The sequence below is a fragment of the Falco biarmicus genome, chromosome 6 (genome assembly GCF_023638135.1).
Source record: "Falco biarmicus isolate bFalBia1 chromosome 6, bFalBia1.pri, whole genome shotgun sequence".
Taxonomy (NCBI): Eukaryota; Metazoa; Chordata; class Aves; order Falconiformes; family Falconidae; genus Falco; species Falco biarmicus.
Window position 1 is genome coordinate 24,062,199 of NC_079293.1, and position 19,210 is coordinate 24,081,408.

General features: G+C 41.5%; 1 protein-coding gene across 1 annotated transcript in view; it reads left to right on the plus strand.

Annotated features, from left to right (window-relative positions):
- The first annotated feature begins 1,275 nt into the window (after positions 1 to 1,275).
- The window catches only part of SNTG2 (syntrophin gamma 2), a 268,490-nt gene continuing 250,555 nt past the window's right edge, over positions 1,276 to 19,210 (plus strand). Inside the window, exon 1 of the mRNA XM_056343881.1 lies at positions 1,276 to 1,347. Coding sequence (XP_056199856.1) covers positions 1,276 to 1,347 — 72 coding nt within the window. The remainder of the gene's footprint in view (positions 1,348 to 19,210) is intronic.

Below are 19,210 nucleotides of genomic sequence, written 5' to 3' on the forward strand. Positions count from 1 at the left end.
TAACTGTTGTGCTGCTTTTACAAAAATAATAGTAATATTGGGTAGAAAAAATATCTTTGTAACTAACTTTAGGAAAAGTCTGGCCAGCTCCACTCACCCCTTTTTTTCCTCATTATGTACTTGTGTACGATAGCATCTCATCCTTGCATCACAAGGCAGAGGCTTCAAAAGGGAGCAGAGGCGTCTTTGCAATTACACTTAGATAAGAAAACAGAAGGGTATGTGCGTGAAACACTGATCTTCTTATATAAACTGATGGAAGAAGTTAAGAAGCTTTCCCTCCTCTCCCCTCAGGGAAGAAAAATATGTCTACTACTATGTCAAGGACCAGGTTGAACCTTTTCTCCTTAGGATCAAGCCTCAGCATTGCCACCACAGACCTAGAAGAAGTTCCCCCAAAAGTGATGGCCCAGGCCACGGTTAGGGACTTCGATAGAAGCCAAAATATCAAGGAAAGCGCAAAACGGGATGTCAGCGTTCAGGGGTGGGGACTTTTCCTGCCGACAGACAGATTGCCCTGTGTTACCCAAGATTACCAAGAAATCTCGAGGGATGTCAAACCGCTCCTGGTGGCGACTCAGAGCTCCAGGAGCGAACGCCTCATGCTTTACTGCGGTGCGGGCCCTGCGCAGCTGTCCGTGTTATCGCCCCCGCGCCAGGCCCGGCCCGGCCCGCAGACCGGGGGGGTGGGGGGCTGCCGCTTGGTGCCACCCCGCCGCCTGCCGCCGCCTCGCCCACCTTCCCCCGGCAGAAGGGCCGCGGCCCCAGAGCTGTCCCCGGGGAAAGGGTGCAGCGGCCGGAGCCCAAACCGGCACCGCCCCGCAGGGAAGCGGCGCCGGGCGGGAGCGGCGCGGGCGGGCCAAGCGGAGCCGTGCCGTACCGAGCCGTGCCGAGGAGGAGCGCGGCAGCCCTCGCAGCAGCACCCAGAGCCGGGCGAACGGGATGTGGCCGCGGAGGGGAGGGGAGCGGCGGCGCCTTCCCCCCGGCGCAGGGCGAAGTTAAATAGCCAGCGCGCCGCCGCCGCCGCCTTCCTCTCCTCTCCCGGCTCCGAGCCCACGGGCGCCCCACGCGTCACACCCCCGCCCGCCCTGCCGGTGCCGCCGCCCCGCCCGGGCCGCGGGCGGCGGGGCAGAGCGCGGCGCGGTGCGAGCCTGCCCCCCGGAGCCGGGACGCCGGCGCTGCCGGTAGGGGTGGGCGTTTGGGAGTCGGTGCCGGAGGCGCCGCGTCCCGCTGAGCCGCCCGTCTGAGAGGACTACGCCAGCTGCATGGGAGGAGATGAGCGTGGCGGGGAAGCAGCCTCCTTCAGGACCGCTCGAGCGCCCCGGCAGCCTCCTCGTCCCCACCTGGGCAAGTACCCTCTCTCCCCTCGGCCCGTCCCGGTACCGACTCCCGCGGCGGGGCGGAGGGTGGGGAGGGTCCCGCTGGCAGCGCTGCCCGGAGGGCGGGAGGGAGGCGCCAGCATGAGGGGAGCGGGAAGCGGGGCGGTGCGGACCCCGCGACGCCGAGGGGCTGTCGGAGGGGCGAGGCGGCAGCTCCGGTGCTCAGCTGCCGGCGCTCAGCGCGGCTCCCCTCAGCGGGGCGCCCGCCTTCCCGCGCGTCGCGCCCCCAGCTCCGCGCCGGCCGCGGGGGCGAGGAGCCGGGCGGGCAGCGGCGGCCCGAGCGCGGTCGGGTGGGGTTTGTCCCCGGCGCCGGGGGGGGCTGTACCTGCTGCGATCGCGATTCTCGACCCGCCGTGACAGGCGGCAGCCCGAGGGTCGAGTTTCCCGGGAAGAGCGATGAACCGCTGGGTTTCTAACCCCGCTGCAAGCAAAGGAAATCGGCTACCGCGACGCGTTTAGCACCTCACGCACTTCTAGGAGAAGCCCGTGAGGGAGTTGGAAAATAACTTGCTACTTCACTAGAGCGTATTTGGAAGATCATTATGAATGATGCCCTCTGACGGCGGTTCTCAGCTGTCCCTCGTTCATGCAACATGCAGTAGGTATGCCCTGCGCACCTCTTGAAACCCTTACAGGCAGCTGTTGAATGTGCCGCTCCTTGTGGCGCTGCCTTGTTGCAGCGTAATCGCTGGGTCAGGCACGGTCTAAGAAGTTACTCGGTGCATTTATCTAAGAAAGTTTACCGGTGCTAAAATAAACAACCCTTTTTTTTTTTTTTTTTTTTTTTTTTTTCGCAGCCTTGCAATTTTTAAAGGAAAACTGTGTTGTTTTCCGCCTGTTCTATCCAGATTGGTGTTTAGAAGGTGTCTGAGTGAAGGATGACTTACGGACGTGTTGCCCCTCACGTTGAATTTATAACTGCTTTGAGCCTCTGTAATCGTAAGACTGAGAATAAATATTTGGAAGATGCAAGTGTAGGAACAAAGGGTAGAGAATACCTGGCATCATAAGCTGTACAACTGTGGAAACAAACTTGTCTTGTCCTTTTGCACTGTGTATTTCCATCTGTCCACTGTGTGTGAAGAGGTGCAAACATTTAACCTTTTGAGTTTTTAGAATTTCTGTCATTCAAAAGGAAGTAATCAAATTAAATGTTCTGTAGAATCCTCTGTGTTTCTACAGCTGATCCACATCTCTTGATTGGTAAGACCTGCTCCTGAACTGCAAAAATAATCTCTTCAGCAATTACCTAGAATGTTAACAGCTGAGTAGGTTGTATGGCAGCTCACAATATTTCAGTGTTAAAGGCGAGGGATAATCGCTATTGTTAGGTGAAATTTATGACTTGGCTTCTTGTCGTTGTGTTAAATGTATACTTTAAGGCCAATAGGACATGCTGGTCGTGCTGATACTCATGGGACTTTTGTCTGGGGCCAAACCAGATATTGAATTAATGGTGAACTGACCTGTTGGACAGGAGTGGTAGGAGCTAAAAGCTTGTGGCTATATAGTTTACCTGGACCCTGAATAGGAAATAGTGCCCTGAAACTAAAGCTTTGGCAAGCTCTTTACAGGAAACATGAAACAGCTTAGCCTCACTTTCCAGAGTAGTTTGAATAGGTGTATGATTGAAAGAAGGCATGTATATATAGTCTTAAAAAAAGAAAGACATATAGACTTTAAGTTCAACAGGGACATCTTATGGCAGGATATTTATTTACGTGAGTTCATCACTGCCTGGCTCCCCAGAGGTGCCACATACTCAACCTCTGCAGAGAGTTATGCTCAAAATATCTTACAATATAAAGACTTATTTTATAATTAACAGTGTGATAGGTGCTTGACTTGCATCTTCTTGAGTTATTTAACAGTATTTGAATCTATGTCTGTCTGCCTTGCTAAAAGAAAAATTTATATCGGTGTATTGACAGTGTCTGCACATTTTTCTCTGAAATAAGATATAGTAAGAGTAGTTACCATTTAACTCCTAAATATTGCATGCCGAGTCCAATTCATTGTTTTGTGGTAGCTAGGCAGTCTTAATACTTAAAGGTACATTTGAGGGTTTTTTTCTCCTTAGAAGGATGACAGTTAAATACTACTTTGAAAGTAACTCAGCATACTTTCAAATTAAAGACAGCATGCTAGATTTGAAATACTAATGTATTTTGTACACTTGTGTTTTTAACACAAACAAGCTCTGTTAAGAATGTTTCTTGCAATATATCTGTACACTTCCTGAAATGCAGTTGTTTATGTTCTGTTCTGTGGAACTGAAATTTACGTCAGACCTTGTCTGTAATGGTTTGCCAGGCTTCTCTTAGTGTAATTCTGTTACTTAGTCCATTTGGGAGAGACACATACTCTTATTGAGCTGATTTTAGAGAGCAGCATATGTTTCCTTTATCTGTAGTGAACTTTCTGTTCTGATTTCTCATATAATTCTTCCCTCACTTTACCCTCTGAAATACCCAGGAGGTCAAATCCCTTAGGAATTGTTACTGTGTCAGAGTGCCTGTGCCATGATTTTGTGTGTTTTATGGTCTTAGCGACCTAGTATGCATTAGATACTGTGGTTTTCATTGTGTTGCTGGAAGCATGGAAGGGAATGATACAGCCTTACAGTCACTCATACTGTCGGTATGTCAGGATTTCAAATGAAGAAATAAAAGTGTATAGCTCATTGCTATGTTTAAATAAACCTTGTCACTAGTTTGGATATTTTTTTTTAGAATAGGGACTATTCTCTTAAACTTCTGTTGTGCATGTTGTATGTGGTAGAACCAGTTTTCTAATAACTTCCATCCACAACCACAAAGAAGTTATCAGTAGACTTTTTTTCGGAAGAAACCAAAAGGAAAAGATGACATGGAACTTTATTGGATAGTGCTCTTCTCTGGAGTTACTCAAACTGTATACTCAATAACAGGAGGAAGTCCAGCACATGCAGGTTTTCTGTTCCTCTCCTCCACGTTCCCCCCCACCCCCCCCGCCCCCATGTCTATGTAATGTAGATACTTGGATAGATACTCGGATAGAGATGCTAATATATTTACCCTTTTTTTTTGAAAGCAAGTCCTGGGGCATTGATGTTTTTTCAGAATTTGACACTCACCAATACAGACGCTTCCTGAAGGTGAACACTAGGTGGCATGTTACCACAGACATCGGTCTCTTGCCTTTTCCCTATCTGTTTATTCGGGGTCAACATTTAATCTTGCCATTTTCCTAAAATAGGTGACCACTATTAATATTCCACGGTGGTATTTTTGTAGGCTTGGACCGTATTCAGTCGTACTGTATGTGATTGCAAGAAGCTTCAACTTTCCTATGTTTTTCATTAAAATTTGTATCAGCACTAAGGTGGCATGGATTTCAAGATTATTTCCAAGATCGGTCTATGCCACAATGCAAATCGATAGGATATACTTATTAATTGAAGCTTTTCCCCACACATACTAATCTTCTGCTAAAATCCCTTGCTGGGAGAAAGCTGATTTCAGAAACTTTTGTTGTGAACAGAGTTTGTCTTCTGATTTGGGTAAAACCACAGAAACACAGATGGCACAGCTTCTTGACAGGGAGTGGGAGCCCATATATTCCACTGTGTGAAGCCTAATGAATACTTTCCAGTGTAAATGTTGTTGACTTCCCACTAATTTGGGAAGATTTTTTCCCCTCTAAAAATCTGTGAAATTAATAGTTTCAGGATACTAATAAAGAAATTTACCAAGCACTTACTATCAGAGTATTCAAATGTTTCATGTTCTTCCACTTGGCTTCCCTACTGTCACAAACCAAATCTTAATCCTGCTTCTGCTTGTACATATCTCCATGAAAACGGTTACTAAGCTGGTAAAAAAAATATATTCAAGCTTATGACTTTAACATGTTAATGGAAACAGGACTTGTGCTCACCTCCTGCTTTGAAAAGCAATGTCTGATCTCAGAAAAAGAACAGCCTTGGTATTTGTTTTACACCTCAGATCTGTGTTTCATAATGTAAGCAATTCTTTTCTGATGTTTTAAACACTTTATGAAACAAATATAAATAGAATCACTTTCTTTCAGGAGTACCGAGACTGCTGAGAATAGAAATGGTAGCAGAACTCAGCAGAAGGAACAGGGCATGACTGTGTTCCTACAACCCTGACACGTAAGATTGCTTGTCAGTGGCAGCATGATAATAGAGACAGCAAACACAAATCTGACACATTCAGCTTGAAAAAGACCTTGGGAGGCCTGTGAACCTAACCTTTCTTCTGAAAGCAGTGACTGCTGAATTCAGACTGAGTTGCTCAGGTCTCTTCCCATTGCGTCTTTGAAACCTCCAAGGATGGAGACTGCACAGCCTCTCTGGTGAACCTGCTCCCTGCTGGGTTGTTTTCATGGTGAAGTCAGGGGCTGCTGTTAGCTCTCCCCCAGAGCCACTTCTTCAGGTTCAAGCAAGCCCAGTTTGCTCAGCCTCTCCTCACAGCCTAAGTGCTACACACTCCAGAGGGGGCTGCACTGTTCTGGTGGGCATTGATTGGACTTGCTCCCACTTTCAATGTGTTTTGTATTGTGGGGCCCAAAACTGGACGCAGTCTAATGAGTGCCAAGTAAAGGGAAATGATTACCTGGATCACATCTCTCTTGTTGATGATGCTGTTAGCCTTCGTGGCTGACAGCATGCACTGGTGAGTCTGTACAGCCTTCTGTCCACCAGGACAGAAGGATCCCTGGTCCATTTCAGTGTTATCCTCTTCCTCGTCCCCCTTGCCCCCTGCTGTCTCAGAGGGAAATCCTAAGTTTTTAAAAAGCAGATAGCTAGTAAAAGTGCCTCTTCTTTTCCTCCTTTAGTTAAAAATGAATGGATGACTTGAGGGGAATTTAGAAGATCATTGTACTTGATTTTTTGCATGTGGTTTCATGTACTCTTCCCCCCCACCCCCACCCCAAAGCAGGGAAAGGCTGACACTTTCATGTGAAGTTAAGATTCATTTACTATAAAAAGTGCATGTTAAAGTAAAGTGCTTGGAACAATTTAGTGGATTTTCTCATCCTTCATATTACTGGCAAAGCTGACAGTTAAAGCCAAGGGAGGCCCAAGATTGTGCTTCACTCCAGACACCCTTTGTCAGTAACACTCATTTAATACACGATCTACATTTTTTTGGCCTTTCTTTGAAAAAGGCAGGCTGATTCTACCGTTTTGAACTTCTCTGTACCTGCTTGTCTGAACGTTCTGTCTGAAGAACAGTGTGACTCCAGTGAGAGCTGTCATGCTGGAACCCTTCTGCCACTCTTTATTTATGTATATCAGCAGGCAGATTTCTGTAATGAGATTTACAAACTCTCTAAAGGATATAACCTTGAAGAGCTGGAACCTGTTAGCACAATCTAATCAATATTATCACATTTATCATCTCCTTGTGAAGTTCAGATTGTAGTAGGGACAAAATGCATTTGTAGTATTTTGAGAATTTCTGGGCAGGAAAATCAATAGAAAACCTCAGTTGTTTTGTACTGTATTTAAGGAGACGCAGTACATGCTCATACTGTATGTTACTGTAAAACCATTAGCCTTATAATACTTGCCTCCACCCTGCCACACTTGCAGGACTGGTTTACACCTGCTGTTTTGGGATTTTTACCTTTGTGCAGTTTAGATGAGATTTCTAAGTCAAGGGATGAATAAAAACTAAGGAGAAACTTTTCCCCTAAACACACTTTCTGGAGCCTGAGCAGCCAAGTTTCATAGCACTTCCTTAATGTAAAGCAGTACTGAGTGAGTTCCACATTTTTACTTGCTAGCCGAGAGGGGTTGATTAACCCATTGTGGACCACAGAAACAGTCTTGTCCAGAGAGAGATGGAATCAAAGCCTTTTGGTGTCAAATCTTTATCATCAGCTCTTGATGAGTCTTCCTTGCCACAAAATGGCAGTTTGGTGGTTGTACCTTTTGATGGGAATTCCCTTTTATGCCCAGTTTTGTGGGAGGCCTAACAAGAAATGTAGAGTTCAAATGGGGCTCAGGGCAGTTCAGCCTGTGTTTTGTGAATGGGCTATTTTCACACAGCCAGTGGGAAAACAGTGTTGGCTACATTATGTCAGCTAGTGGACAGAGGTTCCACAGTGCTATTACGGCGGTTGATACTACTAAAAGTTGTTAACAGCTATCTGTACACTGTATATACTTAGTTTCGGAGTACGCTGTGAAGTGGGTGAGCATTATTGTTCCTAACTTTACCAGTGGAGCTGGTAGTGAAGAAAGAGTTAAGGTTTTTAGCTGGTGGTTTTGGTTTTTTTTTTGTAAATTTGGATTGAGTAAATTGTCTTTCAGTACTCTGCATTTTCTGATTATGTGATGAACCCCGCCCCCCCCCCCCAAAAAAAAAAAAATTATGTGGAAAATGTTTTTCAAGGCTTGCTTCCGTATCTCAATTAGATTTTGTGGGATTTTGTGGTGGGTTTTTTTTGGGTTTTTTTGTTTTTGCTTCAGTAAATCATGCACTATTCTGTCCCATCCAATAACAGATGCAGAGTTCTGTGAAGAATACTCAATGATTTAACTTACAAGCATGAATGTACTTGCTTCTGCTCCTCATGTAACTAAGGAGTAGTATATTTAGAGTCATCATGAATATGGATATATTATATTGTGTATTTTATATAATAACATATAACATGGAAAATCCAGACAAACAAGCATACACATTCAAAACCGTGCTAGATGATACGGAAGACAGTAATGAATATTTGTTTCCCCTATAGGAACTGCCTTTTTCCACTAAGTGTATGTAAAATTATTAAGTTTATTGGAAGAAAGTGACAGAAGAATTGATCTCAAATTGGATATCATGAGAATGCATGCATATTTGAAAACTGTTTGTCACAAGCATGTTTGCCATCTTCCTCTCCAACAAACCTGTTTAATCAACAAGCAAAGAGATTTTGCATTTGTTTCACTGGCTGCAGCTAAGATGCAGGTGCTGCAAGGAAATTCATAGGCACTTCTTTCCATACAAATCCTGTCTTAACAGTATTAAGTCATGTTTTTAGAAAGGCTTAAGGAGTTACTCATAGGTGGTGTTGTGTTAATAAAATTCAAGTTCCTTCTGTACTAGTAGTCTACTCTCTTCAAGCAGGCATTACAGTCTAATTTTATATGATGTGTCTTTTCCTCTCTGTTTTTTTCAACATATCCTCTTGTCTTACACAGCATTTTTGTAAATGGAGCATTTAGATATTCTTCTGCCACCCTTCATGAGCCTGATGGCATGGCAATATAAGCATATACAGTCATTTCCAGAATACAGTTGAAGCGTAAGTAAGCATATGTTGCCAGTTAAGTCTGACAGTCTCATTTTGTGATGTAGCTATTGCTTTTTATAAAATCTTTTCCTTTTCTAGTTTTGAATTGTCAGTGTAGTTATCAGTTGCATCAACACACTGTTTTATGCAACTATTTATTGTACTTTTCATTTAAGAGATGAATTAATTACTAAGGCATCTGGTGCATCATATGGTGCATATGCTGGATGTGCTAAACAGAATAGTCTTTTTTAAATAATAAAGAGAAAAATGACATTACATAAAAGTATTAGACTTTTTAGTGTGCTTTGAAGAGTAACTTTACTGTACTAAAATCTCCAAGTCTGTTAGTCAGGATTTTGTGACCATGAAAGGAATCTTTGATCCTACTAGAACAAGTGTGCATACCTGTATGTGTCTGTACTCATAATACTTGAAAAATAGAGGGTGAGGGAAGACTCTGTTTTCTGACAAGAACTTTATTATATATGGGCTAGTTATGATACCTTTTCCAAGTGATAATCGCAGAATAGGTTATGGTTTGTACGATCTACAACTCTACTAAATGAAGACCTTAGTCTTGAGAGAACCTATAGGTAACAGATACACTTCAACCTGTTGTACCTCAGCTCCACACAAATCTCCAGTTTCCTTGGTGTACTTAAGAAAAACTTCACAGTCATTCTACATTAGAGAATTACTGGAATCCACCACAGCCAAAATTACCAACTGGCACCAGTTTTAAGGTTGAATTACTGATTTGTTACATAGCGTCATCTTCAAGGGAAGGATGGCAGAGATTGGATATGGGCAAATTTATTCACTGTTAACAATTAGTTATACATCTTTGCTTGCAATCAAGTAAAATACAGTATGTATCGCTCATTTTACTTACAAATTTTCATAAAATGAGGCTTAAATCTCTCCAGTGTACCTTCCTTTTTAAAAAAAAAAAAAAAAAAAATTCTTTACTGAAATTGGACTTCCAGAAGTTTCACCAGCTGTGTTTTTTTGTTAAATGGGACATTAACAAAGGCATGGCACCATCACAACTTAGTTTAAGCAATCAGGGTTAGAGATGTAGCAGGATGTTTTGGTTTCAAAGGACTTTCAAAAGCAACATGATCTTTTCAGGAAACATACTGAATCCAACAAGAAAGCAGTCTGCTTTATACATAGTTTAGGAATATGTGAGTACTCCTAAAGGTAGGGAGTATAGGAAGCAAGCCTGAAGTCTGAATTGTCAAAATCTACCACAGCAGCCTAGTGATGAGAATGAATGAACTGAATTGGCTAGGTCTGATTTGCATACACAGCCCCAGAAAGCTTTCTGTTGTTTATGGAAGTCAGACAATATAAATTGTAGCTTGGAAGAATGCTTACTTCTCCTGACTTTTACTACCTGTAATTGATCCCTTAGAGTAAGAAAACAAAAATTTGATTTGTAATTCTTACCAAGGGCCATCTTGTAGCAGTTGGAACCATATGTGACTAATACCCTCAGGAATATTTATTTCACATGTCAGGAAAGTGGAAAGAAAGAGTAATCTTTTACTGACTCTCAGTTAGGAAAACCCCAAACCAACCACAGTTAAAAATCTTATTTGATTTGTTTTTTGTCACCTCTTTATTTTTGTAGCTTATTGCCTGACTACTTACTTGTGCTTATGTGCTATTGTGCTCTTATGTACCTGTCTGTGTACTTCACTCATTTCTGCTCCTTCTTTACAATCTTGGCTTTACTTAAAAAAAAAAAAAAAAAAAAAAAAAAAAAAAAAGGAAAACCAAACCAGAAAAAAACCCCAAAAAACAAATAAAGATTTTTCAGACTTTCTCATTAGCTGAACATGTACTCTTTGTAGGTGCTCCATATCAATTTATAACACCAGTTGACAAGAAGTAAACAAAAATGAAAAGAGAAGATTTTATTATTTATTTATTTTTAAAAAAGAACAGAAACATTATAAAGCATTCATTACAGGGAATGGATGTGGAGTGAGTAAGGAGACGGGTGTTACCTAGACATCAGGGAGGACTGGGTCGTTTTTCTGGGTTACTTCTATCTGTGTGTAGTAGGGAAAGTCCATACTTAATTCTCTGCTATCTCTGTTTTTTCTTTTCAGATTTCAGCAGTTTGACAGACTTTCATGAATGTCAGTAAGGTTAACTTCGTGTCTATTGGCTGTAGTTTTCATAGCTAAATATAATTAAATGTAGTAAACCTGCTTGAGTTGACTCTGTAATTCTTATAATTCTAGTGTCATTTTAATCTGACCAGGGTCAATCTAATTCTGTTCCACAAAAACATCTTGCTTTATCAATTTATAGCATAAAATGAAGACTTCATCTTTTAAAATTTATAAAATTTCCCGTCTATTAGTCCAGTATGTGATTCGTTGCCAAGTGCCACGAAAGAAGTGCAAAGAGTGCTTCATGTATATTTTTTAGGTAATTAGTGTTAGGGCTCTCTGCTTTGGGAGAACTATAAAAATATTTTTGTATTTTGAAAATCAGCTCCAGACTATGCTGCCTTGCAAAAGTTGTGACTTAGCCCAGCATATCTAGCAGAAGTCAGATCAATAAAAGTAAAACAAACCCACTAACCTGTTGCTGTGATTTGTGGCACCATGGTCTGAGATTAATGTAATGCAGTTCTATAAATTCCTTTTGGATGGAATTTATAAGTGGTTTTTAGAACATTATTTTTCAAGTATTTATGTGAAACATTGGCAAACAGAGGTCAGCCAAGAGAGTGTTATCAATATAAATTAGAAAAATCTTGTCCTAGGGAGAAGAAGGGATCTTTTCTATTTAAATTAAGTAATCAAATCATTTGCCAAAATAAAAGATGAGGAAACGTTATTTAGGGCTAAGAATGGCATTTCTCTGTAACCGACTTGTCTGACTATAGTCTCTGCTTTTATTTGTGGTGTTGGTATTTCTTTAGGAGGGCTTCTGCTCACTGAGAGCTAATTCTGTATCTTCTATTTAATTGGACATGACTTAAAAGAACAATTCAAGCAGTAGTCTATGTTCTCGATATATAATCTGCAAGAAATATGAAAAAGTATTTTCTTAAATATAATGGAAAATTGTCATCTTGAACATTATTGTACAGAATAAAATTTTATATATGCTACTTGTAAATGGCAATCTAGTCTCATCAGCTTGCTTGATATTTACATATCAAATATCTTGTGGAACTAATTTCATGTTCTTATGTGAAATTAAGGTGTTTTCACTAATGAGCTCTACAGATATTTTGTATGACTGTTTCATTTAAGTGGAACATAACACTTTGTCTTAGTTTTTCCAGCTATAATAAGTCTTCCAGTCTCTCTGCTGGGGTACAGGGTAGCCTGTAATTCAGAGGTGCAGCCATACCTCGAGGTCTGGTAGTTGAATGTGGTGAAGTAACTGCTGTAGAAGCAGAAAAATGCTCCATTCAGACTGTACCCTTCTGAAGATATGCCCCTTCTGTAGGTGGGAATTACTGGCTACCAACTACACTAAGGCGGCCATGGCATAGCTCCAAGAACTAAAAGGCATTTGACAATGCTGTTAAACTGTTAGCATTTTCCTTAGCACAATTTTTTTCCTAGACTAATTAGCAGTCTTCCAAATAATATCCAGACTGTGACTTGGGACCATTCCTGTGGGCAGCACAATTGTGGTTCATGTCTTCAGGGAGGGCAAAGGCTCTTCAGTTCACGGATAAGAGCTGTGACAGCTGAACTCCTGGCCCTCAGCTGCTTTATTTGCTGGTATAGATGCTACCACTTAGACTTGGCCTCCTCACTGTAGCTGTCCTGTTTGTCATTGATACTAACTTGATGTGCACAGAAGTGTTTGAGACTTGCTGACCCTTTTATTTAGGGGAATTTACCACCAGTGAGCTGAGTAAAGGACTATGTGGTTTTTTTTTCCAAACCCCCAAATATTTATATACTCTGTGGCTTGCAGAACAAAGCATGAAATGGTGATAGAAAAGAGTTCATTCCAAAGGGCCTTTATTTCATCCTAGAGCTTGTGCTTTAATATTTTACTTTGGATTAGGAACATGATTTTCAGGTGAATCTCATTATTGTCCGTATTTACTGCCTTGTAGTCTGTGCTGTAAAGTGGTTTGGAGTACACCAAAGGTACATCCTATGTTGCTAAGTAGCACATCTGAATATGAGTAGATTTGTGGAGGAAGACAGAGGGGCTGGACATTCACGCTGTATCATTCTCTGGGGTGTTATTTCAGATTAGCTTTAGCCTGATCTTGTGGACTGAATGCCTGTTAGTGTTTGGGCTCCAGTTTGTGTGCTCTGAGACCATGCTACAATGCAGACCACGGCATAAGAGGTGGGAATGACTTGGGGAGATATGCTTCAAAAATCTGCTACTAGTGTGAACTAAAATGCTGGTACAGAAGTATTTAAGCTGAATGTCTTTCAGATGGAACTAAACTGAAAGATGTTTCATAGATGTACCTAATTAATTGCAGGTACTAATGAGGGTAGAGTCCAGGGGACAGTCCTATAGCAAGTCCAAAATAAAACCTCCCCCAAATGCCCGTGGTAGGAGTGTTGCATCCTTGACAAAAGCAGTTTTACTCTGCAGATCTACTTTTCTTGTAATGCATTACTAGCCTGTCTGGATGTAGGCTTAGCAAATTTGATTTCATGTTTCAGGTGCTTTAATTCTCTTTTAAAGCACCCTTGAATAACATATAACACCCACAATGTAGCAGTAATATAGGGCTCTTTCTGCCCACGAAAAGCAATATATAAATGTGACTGCAGTTCCCAGTGCTCCAATGAATTAATTCCTGGTTATTCTCAGTTTGTGTTGCAGGTTGCCAGGTCTTGCTAGTACCTTGATCAAGTTTAAAAAGAATATACATGCCTCTTCTTCAGGCATTACCTGTTCGTGTTTATAAACATTCCTTGCTACTTTGTCAGATTTGAGATTGTACTTTGGCTGGTATTTTGCTCTACTTTTCTTGCTCGCATACTGTGTGGGACCACACTTTGGTAAGGATACTGCCCCTGCCTGCCTCATGACTGCCCTGAGCTTCCTGCTTACCTCCCCTGGTGGAGCAGCCCACTCTTGCTGCTCCCTGGCACCTGGAGACCCAAGTTGATCAGGATCATATTGAGTTAATTTGTTGGCATTTCTTCACTCTTTTGGCTTTATTTTTTTTATTTTATTTTTTTTTTTCCCCTACAGTTGACATCTGCTGTTACCTTGTTTGGTCTTTGCAGTAGCATACTTTTTACAGCAGCTGTCAGTGTATCTGAAGATTGTCGTTCTGTCTTCTGTAGTATAAGCAGTACCAACACCCTGACTCTTCGAATCATGCATTTTCTTTACTATTGACTTTTTTCAGTTGGCCCATGTCTGCCTGTAAAAATTGTTTATGGGACTCCCAACTGTGGCTTGGTCAATATGCTGAATCAAGCAGGATTACTCTAGATGTATCTCATAATTACACATCCTGGAGCATGAAATAGACAATTGACTTATGTTTGGCTCGTGATTTCCCCTAATCCTCTAGTTTTTTAACAGAAAAAGAAAAACTTTCCAGTCTTTTTGTAGCTGTTTCTTTCTGTTGAAATGGCTTTGTGTGCTTGACTGTTCTTTTTTAGCATCCAGATTTGCAGCCTTTTTGATAACAAAAATAATCACTTTATATGATTGCAAAGTGAACAATGTTCTGTGGATAATCAGCATATTTTGGGTATTGTTAACAGATTTACAACTTTGTTGGTCATGATGAAGTTTAAAAACTTATTTAAACATTAATTCCTTTTATTAGCAGTATCTTATAGCAGTAATAACCAGTTTAAATGTTTGAGTTGGAGCTACCTGTGTGATATCTGTATAGCATGTTCTATAAAGAATATTCAAAGCTATACACACCAACCAAGTCCACAGATACACTGCCACTCATTTGCTTGGTGTATGTGAAAAGAATAGAACTATTAATTGCTGTTCCGTTTATTTAATGAATTGCATGAAAGAATTACTCTGCTTAAATTGCTGCTTAATTTTTCTACAGAAGAGTAAACTGCAAAACTTCTGATTCAGGAATCAGAAACCTTTCAGCAACATTATGCCATGTAGCATCTTTCTTACACCCACATGTATGTATGTGTGTGTATATTATGTTTTTCTGCTTTGCAAGGCTGGAGCTATGTTTCAGATGGTGCAGGGAGAATCTGCCTGTTAAAAGTAAGATATCTGAAATACCTAGGTGGTATGTGAGATCATGGTTCCAATATTCAAGGTTCAGGTTTAGATTTGGTGGAATCTTTGTCCTTAGAGATGGCACAAAGTTATCTGAGCAATCTGTTCCAATGCAGTTTCATGGTTAATGTGTTTTTCATGCATTTCAATTGTAATTCTAATAATTCTTTCTAAAAAGAAGAAAATGAAGAAACACAAGCAGAGGAATGAAGGCAGTGGGTTGATTAGCACTGATAACATGCAGCTGTGGCCTTGCCTGGAAGGCAGTGGTTGATTGACCTGGATGATATGCAGGTGTAGCTCGTTCCTGCTAAATAGTTAAATAGCCCTGAGGATCATGGGAGGGGGGTTGGATGTAGGAGGAGCAGTGTGGTAAAAGCCTTGTTGCAGCCGACTGGTTTGTTTGTGCTGCAACAATTGGTGCCCTGTGTGAGGCTGACTGAGTTGGACTCTAACTACAACAACTGGTGCCAGATGTAGCTGAGACAAGTGGGAGAACCTACAACCCATAACAGACACTATGAGAGGTGAGCTGTTGACAACTAATTAATATGTGTGTATTGCAATATTTGTTGTCCATCTTAACTCAGATTGCAACTGGCCACCCTTCCAAAGTTGAATTGTTTTACTACTCACTGTGTTCTGTTCTAAAGGAGAAAATCTGCAGAAGAGTACAGTTTTGAGGATTACAAAATTTTCTTTACTCTGTCTTCTCTAGAGTTTTCTGATTATTATAAAAGTTATTTTATGAACGAGAATAAAGAAAGCCTCAATTACAGACATTTTTCAGAGTCTATTAAATAAAGATTTGGCCATGACACTTATCTTCTTGATCAAGGAAACTTCTGGATCTAACTGATAGAAGATCTTAGTGTATCTTCATACTAACAAGCAAAAAGAATTGTATTCTGTTTTGTAAGACTGACTTTGCTGCATGAAATTAGTTCTGTAGTGGTGAAGTCTGTAGTTAATTAGGTCTAACCATCTCTCCAGCCAGAGTGGAGTGGCAGACTAAAAACCTCCTCCATAAGCAAGAACGTCCATCACAATACTTAAGATGTCAAGTAGACTTGGCAAGGTAAGAGCTTTGTTAAACAGGGAACTCATGACTAGGCTTCAGTGCAAAAATACAGCAAAGATGGACTACAGAGGAGGAATGTAGAAACGTTGCATGGTTATGTGGGAATGGTGTCACTACAGTCAATGCCTATCTGGAGTTAAGATTTGCAAGGGACACATGAGCTCAACAAGAAGAGTTTCTATCACTATATTAGTAATAAAAGGCTGAACGAGGGAAATGTGGGACTGTTGCTGAATGGGGCAGGTGAAAGTGGACACAAAGCTGAGGTGCTTTGGGACAAGAGGAAATGGCCTCAAGTTGTGCCAGGGGAGGCTTAGGTTGGATGTTAGGAAAAAAAAAAAATCTTCATTGAAAGGGCTATCAAGCATGGGAACAGGCTGCCCAGAGACGTGGTTGAGTTACCATCCCTGGAGGTATTTAAAAGATGGGTGGATGTGGCACTTAGGGACATGGTTTAGCGTTGGTCTAGGTAGTGTTACATTTACGGTTGAACTTGATAAATTTAGAGGTCTTTTCCACCCTAAATGTTTCTATGATTCTGCTTGATGCCACCTTTGCTTCATCTTCAGCCATCAGGTGTTCCAGGCCTCTGCTTTTTGGGATAGTCTAAGGAAAAGAACTACCAGTAGTGTAGTGGGTGAGGATCAAGGCACAGTTTCCCTGCAAGAACTGCGTGGGACCTGGTGGGCTGCATCCAAGGGTGCTGAGAGCACTGGCTGATGTCCTTGTAAGGCTGCTCTCTGTCATCTTTGAAAGATCATAGACATCAGGGGAGCTTCTGGATGAGTAGAGAAAGGTAGATGTTGCCCCCATGTAAAAACAGGCCTAAAGGGAGGTATGGTGAAATACAGGCTTGCAGCCTCACTTTGGGCACTCGCAACATTGTGGAATGAGGCTTCTTGGAATGTGTCAAGGAGTTTTCATGGGTGTGTGAAGGAGGAGGGTGGTAGCTGTGAATAGCCGGTGTGGACTTAGCAGGGGTAGATCACACCTGCCCAACCTGATCACCTTTTATAATAAAATGACAGGGTTTGTGTACAAGGGGGAGAGGAGAGCAGCAGGTGTTACTTACCTGTACTTTAGTAAGACTTCTGAAACTTCCACAATGTTCTTGTATCAGGGATAAAGGTACATTGTGGTCTGGATGGGTGAACACAAAGTGAATGGCTGTACTTTGGGGGTAGTGGTTATGGGTCAAACCCTACCTGTCATAGCTGACCCTGCTTTGAGCAGGAGACTGCACTACAGACCTCCAGAGGTCCCTTCCACCCTCAATCATACTGTGATTCAATGAATCTCTGTGGTGCTTCCAAGAAGTGAAATATAAGTAAGATAACCTGGATGGAGTTACAGTATTAGTTTCGAGTACTTTCTTTTCAAGTGATTTACTAATTAGTGTAGTAATGTTTGATTTTTATCAGTGAAAAAAAAAATGTCATGTGACATTAAGGCTCTCGTTCCTCTGAAGAAGCTGGAAATAAATAAATTAGGACAGAAGGCATTCTAATTCCCCGTCAAAACATTGGAAACCTGCACAGTGAAATGGCCATTAATCCAGAAATAACACATCAGATGGACACTGATACTAAACAACAACTAGGAATATTTTATTTTCCAATATAAAGATTTAACTTTATGGATATGTATCAGTGAGATGGAGAAATTATGTTCTGAAAGCTAATGTTGTACTTTTAATTTCTTTTCTATTATGTGAAATGTATGATGCTCTCTGCAGCAATTCATTTATTAAAACCTGGAGAATGCCAGCATTCAGTAATGGATTTTTATTTTCATGTCACAGAAGCATAGAATGGTTTGGGTTGGAAGGGACCTTAAAGATGATCTAGTTCAAAGTCCCCTGCCATGTGCAGGGACACCTTCCACTAGACCAGGTTGCTCAAAGCTACATCCAGCCTGACCTTGAACACTTCCAAGGAAGGAATATTCACAGCTTCTCCCTCATAGTGCAGATTTTTTTCCTTGCATCTAATCCAAATCTACCCTCTTCCAGTTTAAAGCCATTCCCCTTCATCCTGTCACTATATGCTGTTGTAAAAAGTCCCTCTCCAGCTTTCTTGTAGGCCTGCTGGAAGGCTACAGGTACTGTAGTAGGTACTGGAAGGTGGCTGTAAGGTCTGCCTGGAGCCTTCTCTTCTCCAGGCTGAACAGCCCCAAGTCTTCATGGGAGAGGTGCTCCAGCCCCCTGATTGACTTTGGGTCTTCTCTGCTGGACTCGCTCCAACAGGTTCATGCTTTTCTTATGTTGGGGGCCCCAGAGCTGAATGCAGTACTGCATGTGAGGTCTCATGACAGTGGAGTAAAGGGAGAGAATCACCTGCCTCGACCTGCTGGTCATGTTTCTTTTCATGCAGCCCAGGATATGGTTGACTTTCTGGGCTGCGAGCACACATTGCCAGGCCATGTTGAGCTCCTCAAGTCTTTCTCCTTAGGGCTGCTCTCATTTCATTCTCTGCCCAGCCTGTATTTGTGCTTGGAATTGCCCTGACCCAGGTACAGGACCTTGCACTTGGCCTTGTTAAGCTTCAGAAGCTTTGCTACAGGCCCACGTCTCAAGCTTGTCAAGGTCCTTCTAGATATCATCCCTTCTCTCCAGTGTGTTGACAGCTTGGTGTCATTGGCAAACAACAAAAAATTAGGAATTTAAAGTAGGCAAAATTTATTAAATATGTAGTATTGTCGGCAGACAGAAATACATTTTAAATTCAAACCCAGCTTTGCCATTACAGTTTTTAATTACTTAAATTTATTTAAGTTGTGTTATGTGGACAGACAGAAGTACAGTTCAAATTCAAAATCAGCTTTGCTGTTAGAGTTTTAATTGCTTAATATCAGATCTTCTAAAATAGCCAAGAACGTGCTATAAATGTGTTGTGCTGTTCAGGATTTTCATTATAACAGAAGTACTGAAATGATGAACCAGCTGAATAGAACTTGGAAACTCAACCAGGACATAAAACCAACAAACCTGGTTTGTAACCATGGAGAAAAATTATATGCATTTAAAAAGATAAAAGACTAACTAAAACATGCAGAGATAAAAAGAAAGAAGTGGACTGAGCAAAATGCAGTGGTGAAATATCAGAAAAGAACAAGAAGTGAGACATGTTAATTACTTTCAGCAAAACTTTTTTCTTCTGCAGCTGTGGTTGTCTTGATTTTTCTGGATATAACTGCAATATTTTATTTATCTCAAGAA